Source organism: Pogoniulus pusillus, chromosome 18, assembly GCF_015220805.1.
Source record: "Pogoniulus pusillus isolate bPogPus1 chromosome 18, bPogPus1.pri, whole genome shotgun sequence".
NCBI classification, from domain to species: Eukaryota; Metazoa; Chordata; class Aves; order Piciformes; family Lybiidae; genus Pogoniulus; species Pogoniulus pusillus.
The window spans coordinates 13,687,413-13,700,722 of NC_087281.1; the positions used below are offsets into that span (position 1 = coordinate 13,687,413).

Here is a 13,310-nt window from a genome sequence, read left to right on the forward strand (position 1 = left end):
AACTACATTTCCTACAGAACATTGTAGCTACCATCTACTGTATAAAGCTGCCAATTTGTTGTTCTCTTAGTTTTAACTGTAGCAGTATTCACCTTTCATTTTAAATTATTTCAGTTTTTAAAGCCCAGAAATTTGTAACTTAAAAACATAGTGGAAAGGAAAATGAAACAAGAGGTTCCACAGTGGATATGGCCTGAATATTGTCCATTAATGATCATAGAATCAACCAGGTTGGAAGAGACTTCCAAGATCATCCAGTCCAACTTAGCACTCAGCCCTAAACAATCAACTAGACCATGGCACTAAGTGCCTCATCTGCTCTTTTCTTGAACACCTCCAGGGATGGTGACTCCACCACCTCCCTGGGCAGCCCATTCCAATGCCAATCACTCTCTCTGTGAAGAACTTCCTCCTAACATCCAGCCTATACCTCACTGTGCTAGTTTGAGCCTAGCTTGAATGTTTTGGTGGGAAGAATTAGGTTATAGGCTGTGAAAAGGAAAAAATGGTGATGCCTACTTCACTCATAGGCTTGCTGAGATGTGTAAGAACAAGAACATAAACACAGATAATGCAGTTGTTCACTCTACATCTTTGGGGCTGCACTTCTCTCTAACCTAACCTGCTGTCCGTGTGACTAATCCATCTGCTTCCTAACCCCCCTGCCTGACCCTGCAAACTCACCTTCATCATAAGGCAAAGTCTGGGGTAAGGTGGAGGGGTGGGGAGAAGATGGTTAGGAGCCTCTCCTGGGGATTCTGGTTTCTTGTTGTGTTTCTGCATCACTTTTTAACTTGTCTATTTCTGTCTATAGCTGTATATATTGTAAATATCTGCTTGTACATTGTGCTAAACTGTAAATACAAAGCTTCATTCAATTCCCAATGGTTGAGTCTAGCCCGGGTGATTTTCTTAAGTGTGGGGGGCAGGTAACACCCAAACCAACATGCTCCCCTGGCACAACTTGAGACAGTGTCCACTTGTTCTGTTTTTTGTATCACAGACATTTTGAAATAGTGCACTTAATTTTAATGAAGTGCATTCTCATTTTCTTACTACTTACAAAACGTTTTAAAGCTCTGTGCTTCTGCATCTAAAGCATCAGGAGCTGTTCAAGTCATGGGATAGCACTGCTTGCATAACACTTGCTAAGTCAGTGGGAAAACCAGCAAAACCTGCCAGACTAGCAGCTTCCCAGTGGAGCATATCATATTTTGCAGTGCAAAGAAAACATTTTGAAGTTGAGTCATTCATACACAAAATTTGTTCCAGCCTTCAAATATAGACTAAACTCAAACTTGGAAAGAGAAAGGACCTATAAGCCATATATAACCTGGTACTTTTTGAGTGAAGTGTAACTGTGCATATGCATTATTGGTGCAACAAGATCAAAAGTTTTGTTTCAGAGCAGTTGCCAACATTTCAGGTGATAGGTGGAATCATAAAACAAACCACTTTGGAAGACACCTCCAAGATCATGCAGTCAGACCTATCTTCCAGCCCTCATCAATCAACTAGACCATGGCACTAAGTACCATCCACTATTTTCTTCAACACCTCCAGGGACAGTGACTCCACCACCTCCCTGGGCAGCCCATTCCAATGCCAATCACTCTCTCTGCCAACAACTTCCTCCTAACATCCAGCCTAGCCCTTCCCCAGCACAACTTGAGACTGAGTCCCCTTGTTCTGTTGCTGGCTGCCTGGCAGAAGAGACCAACCCCCACCTGGCTACAACCTCCCTTCAGGTAGTTGTAGACAGCAATGAGGTCAGCCCTGAGCCTCCTCTTCTGCAGGCTGCACACCCCCAGCTCCCTCAGCCTCTCCTCACAGGGCTGTGCTCCAGGCCCCTCCCCAGCTTTGTCGCCCTCCTGTGGACACATTCCAGTATTTCAGCCTCTCTCTTGAATTGAGAAGCCCAGAACTAGACACAGCACTCAAGGTGTGGCCTGGCCATGTATAGATTACAAGAAAAATAAAACAGTAGTCCATGTTCATACTCCACACTAAAATTTAAGTACTCTGCAAAGCAGAGAATTAAACTTGGAAATCCCTATGAATTATTTTGTAACAATCCACAGCCTGGGTCTCTCAGTAGGTATTTTTTTTTACCTTAAGAGAAGTCCTAACAGACATTTAACTAAAACAGCTCCATAAACCCATAGTTTTTCCTGAAAATCTGTGGTTTTTTTCAGTTATTGCCACTTGACAGTAAGTAAGTTACAAATTACAATCATTTATAGGCATCTACTGCTATCAGTAAAGTGTTCTTGTAGACTTTTGGCCTGGTTTTTAAGTAAAACAAACAAACAAAAAAAAGATAGCTTTTAACTTTGAATCAGGCTTCATATTAAACCATCCCTGAAAACAACATTGAAGGAATGCAACTTCTAGTTGGAATCAGAAGAAAATGTTATGTGCTCCAGATGCAATAAAATGCTGCCAGACATACTGGGATATTCAGCTTACAGTAGAATTTCTTGGAAGTTCTCAAGATCCATCTGCTGGTTCTTTATGTACTACACTTGAAAGAGTAACCTGTGTAGTATGCCCCATAAATTTCTATGAACTGTAAGCTTACTTGATGCCTTTTCTCAGAACAATAGCTTGACGATTTCCGTTTGCCTTTGTATTATTATTTATTATATTTGGTATTACACAGCTATATTTAAAAAAATGACTCTATGAGAGTCAGCTAAAAGCTGGTAACTGGAATCAGATGTTGCTTTTTGCCACCACAGGCTTCTTACCTTCAGTGTTCTGTGCAGATTTAAACTGGGCAATTGAAATCTGATCATTCAGTTCTGCAAAGGCTCCTATACTACAGCCTGTGCTAGTTTGAGCCTAGCTGGGATATTTTTGGTGAGAAGAATTAGATTACAGGCTGTGAAAAGGAGACACTGGTGATGTCTACTTCACTCTTAGGTTTGCTGAGATGCATAAGAACATAAATATAGATAACGGAGTCACTCTCTGCCTTTTGAGACTGCATGAACTTCTCTCTCTCTAACTTTCTGCCTGACTAATCCTTCTGCTTCCTAACCCCCCTGGCCAACTCTCCAAACTCCTTGAAGTGTAAGGCAAAGGGGTTGGGAGAAGGTGTTTGAGAGTCCCTCCTGGGGACTCTGGTTTCTGGGGGGCTGTTGTGTTTCTGTATTACTTTTTAACTTGTCTATTTCTGTCCATAGCTGTAGATATTGTAAATATCTGTTTGTATACTGTGCTAAGCTGTAAATGGAAAGCTTCATTCAATTTCCAGATCAGCTGAGTCTAGTCTGGGTGATTTTCTTAAGTTGGGGGGGAGCAGGTAACACCCAAACCATTGCACAGTCATCAACAGCTTTCAAGCTTGGAATTTTAACTACAAAAAACAATCTCATTTTGCACTGGCACACATTACAGCCTAGTGTAAACTACATTGAACCAGTGAAGATGAACTCCTGCCTTTGCAGGTCTACTGCTGAGACAGAGCTAGTAAAACTAACAGACTCAAGATGCCTACACATGATCAGCATCTGTACCAGAGTTCCTCACCAGTAATAAAGTGTCCATATTATAGACAATTTTTTAATTATCATAGAATCAACCAGGTTGGAAGAGACCTCCAAGATCATCCAGTCCAACCTAGCACCCAGCCCTGGCCAATCAACTAGACCATGGCACTAAGTGTCTCAGCCAGGCTTTGCTTGAACACCTCCAGGGACAGTGACTCCACCACCTCCCTGGGCAGCCCATTCCAATGCCAATCACTCTCTCTGGCAAGAACTCCCTCCTAATATCCAGTCTATACTTCCACTGGCACAACTTGAGACTGTGTCCCCTTGTTCTGTTGATCAACAGCCCCAGGTCCCTTTCTGATGAGCAGATTGTAACACAATCATAAAACCATATAAACAACCAGGTAGGAGAAGCCTTGCAGAGGGACCTTGACAGGCTGGATGGCTGGGCAGAGGCCAATGGGATGAGATTTAAGGCTAAGAGCAGGGTTCTACACTTTGGCCACAAAAACCCCAAGCAGCACTACAGGCTGGGGACAGAGTGGCTGGAGAGCAGCCAGGCAGAAAGGGACCTGGGAGCACTAGTAGACAGTAGTTGAAGATGAGCCAGCAGTGTACCCAGGTGGCCAAGAGAGCCAGTGGCATCCTGGCCTGGATCAGGAACAGTGTGGCCAGCAGGACAGCATTGGTCAGGTCACACCTTGAGTGCTGTGTCCAGTTCTGCGCTTCTCAATTCAAGAGAGATGTTGAGATACTGGAATGTGTCCAGAGGAGGGCAACAAAGCTGGTGAGGGGCCTGGAACACAGCCCTGTGAGGAGAGGCTGAGGGAGTTGGGGGTGTGCAGCCTGGAGAATACTGAAAGAATATCTGGCCAATGCTTGCAAGTATCTAAAGTGTGAGTGTCAAGAGTCTGGGGCCAAACTGTCGAGTGATGCCCAGTAGTAGGACAAGGAGCAATGGGCACAAACTAGAATATGGGAAGCTCCATTTAAGGAAAAATTACTCTGCTCTGAGGGTGATAGAGCACTGAAACAGGCTGCCCAGAGAGATTGTGGAGTCTATTTCTCTGGAGATTTTCATGTCTGGACACAATTGTGAGTAATGTGATCTAGGCAAATCTGCTTCAGCAGGGAGGTTGTACTAGATCTTCTCCAGAGGTCTCTTCTAGCCTCTACCATCCAGTGTGGTTCTGTGATAACCTCACAACATCCTCCTGATTTGCCTTTCTCTTCTTCCAAAGGTCATAAACTCTTTTATTTTCCCTGAGTTGCAGCCAAAGCTGTTCAGCCAAGCCTGTCTTCCTCCTTGCCAGCTCATCTTTCAGCACATTGGTATGGTTTGCTCGTGTGCCTTTTAAGATTTTCCTCTTGAAGATTGCCCAGCCATTCTGGATTCATTTGCACCATGAACTCACTCATTTCACACTTGAAAACCTTGTTCAGAAGGACACGGTGAGGGATAGTATCAGAAGCTTTACTATTTTTTTTTAAAGAAGATAAAAGGCAAACAAACTACATCCATCACCTTCCCCTTCTTCAGCCACTAAGCAAACAGCCTTATCGTAGAAGAATATCAGATCAGTTAAATGAGACCATCCTGCTGTGAACTTGTTCACAGAGCATGCACAATGATGGCATTGCTCTTTAAATGCCTTTCAACAGCACCCACTATGTTCTTACCCATCATTTTCCTGGGAAAATAGCCTTCTATGAAAATCTGTTACAATAACACACATATCACAAGACCTGTGAGGAGAGGCTGAGGGAGCTGAGCTGGGGGTGTGCAGCCTGCAGAAGAGGAGGCTCAGGGATGACCTCATTGCTGTCTACAACTCCCTGAAGGGAGGCTGTAGCCAGGTGGGGTTGGTCTCTTCTGCCAGGCAACCAGCAACAGAACAAGGGGACATAGTCTCAAGCTGTGCCAGGGGAGGTCTAAGCTGGATGTTAGGAGGAAGTTGTTGCCAAAGAGAGTGACTGGCATTGGAATGGGCTGCCCAGGGAGGTGGTGGAGTCACCATCCCTGGAGGTGTTGAAGCAAAGCCTGGCTGAGGCACTTAGTGACCGGATGGGGCTGGGTGATAGGTTGAACTGGATGATCTTGGAGGTCTCTTCCAACCTGACCAATTCTATCATTCTAGTTGCTTTCTCTCTGAAATAATGAAGTTGCCCTCTGCTTCCTGATGCCCACCAAGCTCAGAGTAAGCAGGTCCATACCCATTAGCATTTCAGTGCTAAGATGTGACTATATGTTACAGCTGCATCAGTCGATTTGTAATGGGAGACAAAAAACATCACTAACTCAGTCTGCTGTGGAGAGAGAGACAGTAGATATTTTCTCTTGTATAATGTGTTAGCTAAGACTTATTTTTACCTTTTCCAAAATCTCATTTAGAACAGAGTTCACTCCATACTCTATTTTCTTTCCATTTATTCTAATAGTATTTTTAATGATTGAATTCTGCTTTCTGCTATATCCTCTATAGATTTATAGATTTGCCCTACATTTCTTAAAGAACATGTAGGAAGAGACAATCTTCTTGGAATGTAAATGCCTGCATTTTGATTAATCAAAATGAGGAAAGAAGCTTTGTACTTGTACTTCACAATGGCCTGGGAACTTTATAAATGAAGCCTCCTCCAGAAATTTCTAATGTCAGCAAATGCCAATTACATTCTATGATTATTATTTGTTGAGGTGATGGTTTGGGTGTTACCTGCCCCCCTACACTTAAGAAAATTACCCAGACTAGGCTCAGCAGCTGGCAGTTAAATAAAGTGAAGCTCTATTTACAGCTTGGCAGAATATACAAGCAGGTATTTACAATATATACAGAAATATACATGTTAAAAAGTAATACAGAAACACAACAGCCCTTCCAGAAAGCAGAGTGCCCAGGGGGAGCTCTCAGCCACCCTTCTACCTTCTCCCCACCCCTCTACCTTACCCCAGACTTCGCCTTACATTCGAGGTGACTTTGGAGGATGGGCCAGGGAGGTTAGAAAGCAGGATGAGACAGATGGCAGGTTAGAGAGAAAGGTGCAGCCCAAAGCCAGAGAGCAAACTATGTAATATATGTTTGTATTCTTGGTTTTATACATCTCAGCAAGCCTATGAGTGCAGTAGACATCCCCATTGTCTCCTTTTCACAGCCTATAATCTAATTCCTCTCACCAAAATATCCCAGCTCAACTCAAACTAGCACAGTTAAGCAGGAAAAATGCATGATGACAACATTTTGAGATGGCAAGAATGAGAAAGCAGATACCTTCAGTATAGCTTCCTAGAGGGCTATGTAAGATAATTAAATTCCAATTCCATTTCCACAACACAGCTGAACAAACACCTAATGATTAGCCCCTTACTTTTTCCTGTTTGGCAAAGCTTCCTCAGTTCAGCTTCTCAGGACAGAGGAGAAGACTGTATTCGAAGTACAAAGTAAGCTTCACAAAATATTTATCTACATACCTCTTCATGGAGCATGAAAAATAGACACTGACTCGCTTATCCCTTTCAATATGATATTATTGCCTCCTGAAAGACAGTTGTGTACTGTGCAAAGGGAGCAGAGAGGTTTATTTTATCTGGCATCTTCTCCTCGTGTCTTTTGAAAAGATTTTCAGAACCATTAAGTCAAGAGCAACATCTGGTTGTCAGCAACTCTGAAAATCATGCCATGGACACTTCAGCTTTGCTGTATTCTTCAGACAAAAAAAGCTTAACTAAAAGTGTAGCAACTACCATACTTAACCATGCAGCTATCTTACTTCTCTCTGCAGCACATTCATTCTCTCCCTCTAGGCACTCTCTTTAATCTCTCCAATGTCATCACTTCCCTCCATAGAAGTTAGTTCCCTCCAGTTCTTAGTTAATCTCCACCATTCTCTCTTCACTCATTTTCTATCTGATGTTTCCATGAAGCTGTTCTTCAAATTATCCCTATGATCACAGTCATGGACTTTCCTTCCTGCTTTCAGGCACTCCTTTCTCTTTTTAACCCATGTCGACACTTGCCCTCCTTGTCATAGAATCATAGAATCAACCAGGTTGGAAGAGACCTCCAAGATCATCCAGTCCAACCTAGCACCCAGCCCTAACCAATCAACTAGACCATGGCACTAAGTGCCTCATCCAGTCTTTTCTTGAAGACCCCCAGGGAAGGGGGTCTAGATACTTGGTAAGCAGAACTCAATTTGGACAGCTGAGTAACCAATCCTTTGCTACCATTTCCTTCAATCTGGTACTGCCATTCAATAAAATGCCTTCATTTTGAACAAGTACAGCAAAAATGTTAAACAAATGTGCTATGAAATACTTGCTACTGCAAGCATGTTTATTTAAAATCATGTGGTGTACAGCTGTTGTTTGCTGGCACATACATGGCTGAAGTACCCTATAATCAAACAGGATTTTTCTTTCTTTTCCCCCTTTTTTTCTTTTTTTTCCCCCCTTTTTTTCTCTTTTTTTTTCTTTTTTTTTTTATCTGCCATCTTCTAAATTATCATCTGATCTCACAATAATTTGTTCAGTATGAACAGTTTTTTCTACTACTCCACTATTGATTGTCACACAGCATTATGTGAACTTGTTAGAAATGCCAGAACTGCTTGATTAACAGAGTTTGCATTTAGAATCATAGAATAGAACCACAGAATCAACCAGGTTGGAAGATACCTCCAAGATCATCCAGTCCGACCTAGCACACAGCCCTGGCCAATCAACTAGACCATGGCACTAAGTGCCTCAGGCAGGCTTTGCTTGAACACCTCCAAGGACCGTGACTCCACCACCTCCCTGGGTAGCCCACTTCAGCTGTAATCCTTCAAAGGAGCAATTTCTGCCCATTCCTTGCTTATTAGTAAAGTGTTGCTGATAACATTAGCTAGAAAATCTCCCCCTATGACCATTTGACGTTCATCAAATCCACAGTGCTTACTTCTCAGGAAAGAGCTCTACAAGAAAAGTGTTTCTGGTCCTCAAACTTCAGATTTGGCTCTTAGCCATAACACTAAACTGATTGTGTGATGTTTCATAAAGTGTAACATTATAAGCTTTTTGCCTCAAGGTACACTTTTACAGGTAGACCAGTCTGGTTTACTTTACATCATTTATGGATTCTGCCTTCTGATCAACAAGATTTGCCTAAACTTAGTTACTTCAAAGTCTTGATTTGTAGAATCATAGAATCAACCAGGTTGGAAGAGACCTCCAAGATCATCCATCACCCACCCCTATCCACTCAACTAGATCATGGCACTAAGTGCCTCAGCCAGGCTTTTCTTCTGCTCAGCCTGATTGATAGTGGGGTAAAGCTATGTTTATAGCTTAGCTGCCTCCATTTCCTGACTTCCTAAATAGCCAATTTTATCTGTAATATCCTTTGTAAGATATTCCTGATCAAACTGAATCTGCTAATGAACTAAACTAATTTTGTATGTAGTTTGGGGGCAGGGTTCTAGGAAATAAAATAATTCTAGTTTTTATATTTCCTGACTGGGCCACATTAATTCCCTGCCTCCATGACACAGCATTTCTCTGCTCTGTAGTATGCAGCATCTTGCATGGGCTTATAACTGACACAATAACCACTTTCTAGCTAGAAGCAGATGAACTGATTTACATCTGCACAGCATATTGACAGATAAAAGAGTAGCAAAAAGCAAAATACATAAAATCTTTACTGTTAGCTTAACAACAGAGGCAAAAAATCAGTGACTTACTTGTGGAGATGAGGGATTAAAAGTCACATTGATGACAGAATCTCTGTGTCCTCCCAGTTTGTGTAGAAAAGTGCTTGAACGCATTTCATATATGTAAGCCTAAAAATAAATTACATTTTCACTTTAGAGGCACCAAATTTAAAGGCACCATGTGCAGAAAGACTTAGATTCAGCCTATGAAGTAGTTAGAAAAATTTCATAATAGCTAAACAGATATAAAAGCCATCAGCATCTTAGAACAGTCAGAATCATTTAGCAAATCCTTAAGATAGCCCAAACAAAAAAAAAAAAAAAAAAAAAAAAAAAAAAAAAAAAAAGTTATTTTAAAACAGCAATGAAATCCTCTTCCCTTAAATACCTAAGCATCAGGTATATTTCAAGTAAGCAAGAAAAAAATACCCTTTCAAAATTTATATTTTACAGATCATAGAATCAAACAGGTTGGAAGAGACCTCCATGATCATCCACTCCAACCTAGCACCCAGCCCTGTCCAATCAACTAGACCATGGCACTAAGTGCCTCAGCCAGGCTTTGCTTCAACACCTCCAGGGACAGTGACTCCACCTGGGCAGCCCATTCCAATGCCAATCACTCTTTCTGGCAAGAACTTCCTCCTAACATCCAGCCTAGCCCTTCCCCAGCACAACTTGAGACTGTGTCCCCTTCTTCTGTTGCTGGTTGCCTGGTAAAAGAAACCAATCCCTACCTGGCTACAGCCTCCCTTCAGGGAGTTGTAGACAGCAACCAGGTCATCCCTGAGCCTCCTCTTCTGCAGGCTGCACACCCTCAGCCTCTCCTCAAAGGGCTTTGTTCCAGGCCTGTCACCAGTGGGAAAGCCAAACATCACAAACCCAGAAAATGGAAGCAGCAACTGGAACAGGAAGCCTCTTATGTTATAATCTGAACTTCAAGCCTTCATGGTACTTTGCTCCAGACAGCACTTTCATTTTGAAGCTGACATTACAGCACCATGGTATTGAAAATCAGAAGCAGATTCAACTCAACCCATGACATCATTTTTGATGACACAATTGAGAGTCAAGCACTATGAAAATATTTAGGAACAGGCTTTTACCAATTACTTCAAAAACTAAGATTTGGCTGCTAAAGGATTTTTCAGGCATAATAAAAACATACAGATGAAGAATCATGTGTAACTGCCAGATATAAATGAAGTATATGAAAGTATAACAGACATCAGTTTTGCAAATTAAGCTGAAGACTAAAAATATGCATAAACCCACTAATATGTGTAATAAATAATGGGTTCAAAATGAATCAAAAATTTTATTCAGGCAATAAAAAGCAAGCAAACAGCTCTGGGTGCTGTGGAGAGGCTTCTCCACCAACAAGCATGAGTTAGTTCCTTAGTTTATGGTTTATATTATGCTTGTTGGACTGGATGATCTTAGAGATCTCTTCCAACCTGGTTGATTCTATATGCATTAGCTATCCCAAGAAAAGGCAGTCTTATGCAAATTGTTCCTTGGCATGTGCAGAACTTGGGTGGGGTCTCATGGCGCATGCCCTTTTTGCTCTGAGGATCTCTTCCTCCCTCTCTGGTGGTCCTTTGAAGACAAAGGCAGGAGTCATCCTCTGTATTGCTCTTCAGTGACCCCCATTGTTCATGCTGTGTAAGCTGTCTTGCAAAAAGCCTTGCTACATAATCAGCTTGTCTCGCAAATGTTTTGCTACATAGTCAGCATTTCTTTCTTACTCTTAGTTCCTGTTATCTACTGGTTTGTTCTATTGTTATTAGTCTGTGCACCAAGCAGCCTTTGCCTTTTTTTCCACAGGTAGTTACCCTTGTTTCACAGCAGTCAGTTCACAGCGGTCGGGTCACTGCTCCTCCACGCTTTCCACCAGTCTCTCCCACTACTAAGAATCATCTAGTTCTAATCCATCACATTTTATCACACCAACCCAAGCAGGTCCTACAGTCTAGAAGGAAAATAAGCTAAACTATTACTTACATGCTTGTCATCTGATCCACTGGCTATAAACCGTCCACAAGGAGACACTGCGATTCCGCATGGATAGCAGCGGTTACTGTGCCCTTCAAAGCGACGTACACACCTTGGGAGGAATTTCATATCTAATTAACACAAATTATTGCCATTTTAATTAAACCTTGCTGATTAATTCTGGTGTTCTTAGCCTACAAATTTAAGTAAGTTTTTGATAGCTGAGCACGCTTGCCCCAATTAAAAATAATAATGTTTTTTATGAGCTGAAGATTCGTTTCTATCTGAAAGAAACTCATGGTGTAAAAATATGTAACATCTTTGCAGTCACTACAGAAATTAGGAAAAATAATATTTAGAATCACTTTCAAATTAAAAGGCACTGAAATACAAAGTTCAACCCGTTCAGAACTACCACTTATATACATACACCTCATTTCTTGGTTTATTTTTATACCCACAATATATCACAACCTCTATTCTTTTGCCTTTATTATGGATGCTACCAATCTGCCCTATTGACATATCAATATACCTCACCACAATACAGCTACCATGCAATTTTTTTTTCATGCATGCTAGCTTCAGAAACAAATTTGAGAGAGTAGCATCTCATGCCAACATCTCTGATGTACACTTGTTCCTGGCCAGTGAAATCAGATGTTGTCTTAATTTGAGTGGCTGAATCCTTGTGCAGAAATCTCTACATTTTACTTACCTTGATGTTTTATGCATCTATGTGTAGGAATGCACTCAGTGCCAAGTTGGTTCCATTCACCAAGCAGACTTAAACAAAAGCATTACTTTGTGACTGATTCAATGGCTGTACTTGGTAAAGCATAAAGAGAAGACACTTTTGAAGATACAGCACTTTACAGAGGCTCTGAACCTTCACGGACAGGATACACTTACCTGAATTTTTATAACACAAAACAATCAGAATCAACCAGGTTGGAAGAGACCTCCAAGATCATCCAAGCCAACCTACCACCCAGCCCTGGCCAATCAACTAGACCATGGCACTAAGTGCCTCAGCCAGGCTTTGCTTGAACACCTCCAGGGATGGCGACTCCACCACCTCCCTGGGCAGCCCATTCCAATGCCAATCACAATCTCTGGCAAGAACTTCCTAACATCCAGCCTAGACCTCCCCTGGCACAACTTGAGACTATGTGGCAAGTTACCCACAAGGTAAGTCAAAGTCCATGCAGAAAACAAGGCCAAACACAGGACTTGAAGCACATACACCAACAACATAGCTCAGACAAAGACTAAATGTCTGTGCCTGAGCTCAAATTGAGTGCCTGATGCAAGGAACAGAAAGTGCACTGGTTGGGATCCAAGGATGGTCAAGGCAATGAAATCCTAGTGGTGCACTCAGATGCCTCACAGTGCAGTCTGTAACTTAAGACACACTTGAAAAATCTCAGACCAAATTAGGCTATACAATGAGTGTCATAAGAAAGAATGAAGCTTTACTATACCAAGAAATTAGCCAAATTTTACTGATGAGCAAGGAACGTCCAAATTAGTGAGTAAAAACTTCACAGAGCATCTGAAATCTGAGGAAGTGTTGTGGTAGGCCTGATAGGCCAAAAAGGGGCTTAGCCATGCCCTGGCTTGCCCAGGCATGTTTTTCTGCTCTCTCCCTTTCTCCTGTGGGGAGAAGGAACTGCAGGAAAGAGGACAAAGGACCTGGAGCCATTGAGTCTAAGGACTCTGTCTTATCCAGTCATGTTCCTCCTTCTGTGCTGGGGGAAGCAACCACAGGAAAGGAAAAGAAAAGCCCTGGATTCACCTAATATGGTCAAGCTTGGAAAAGTGCCATTCTGATTGGCTAATCTATGTCCAAAGGCCCATTACTCTTGGGCTGTATTGCTAAAAAGAGATGAGCAGGTAGCACAGTGTGCTGCTGCTGCTGCCCCCATTACAAGAAGGATGTGGAGATGCTGGAGCAGGATATCAGAGAGTGACAGGACTAAGGGGAATGGAGCAAAGCTGGAGATGGGTAGGTTCAGACTGGAGGTGAGGAGGAAGTTGTTCAGCATGAGAGTGGTGAGAGCCTGGACTGGGCTGCCCAGGGAGGCAGTTGAAGCCCCATCCCTGGAAGTGTTTAAGGCCAGGCTGGAT

General features: G+C 42.3%; 1 protein-coding gene across 1 annotated transcript in view; it reads right to left on the minus strand.

The window, feature by feature from the left end:
* WDR27 (WD repeat domain 27) overlaps positions 1–13,310 on the minus strand; it is a 63,331-nt gene that overhangs the window by 13,248 nt on the left and 36,773 nt on the right. The window contains exons 21-22 of the mRNA XM_064158459.1: positions 11,190–11,292; positions 9,216–9,314 (exon numbers count right to left, since the gene is read on the minus strand). Coding sequence (XP_064014529.1) covers positions 9,216–9,314; positions 11,190–11,292 — 202 coding nt within the window. The remainder of the gene's footprint in view (positions 1–9,215; positions 9,315–11,189; positions 11,293–13,310) is intronic.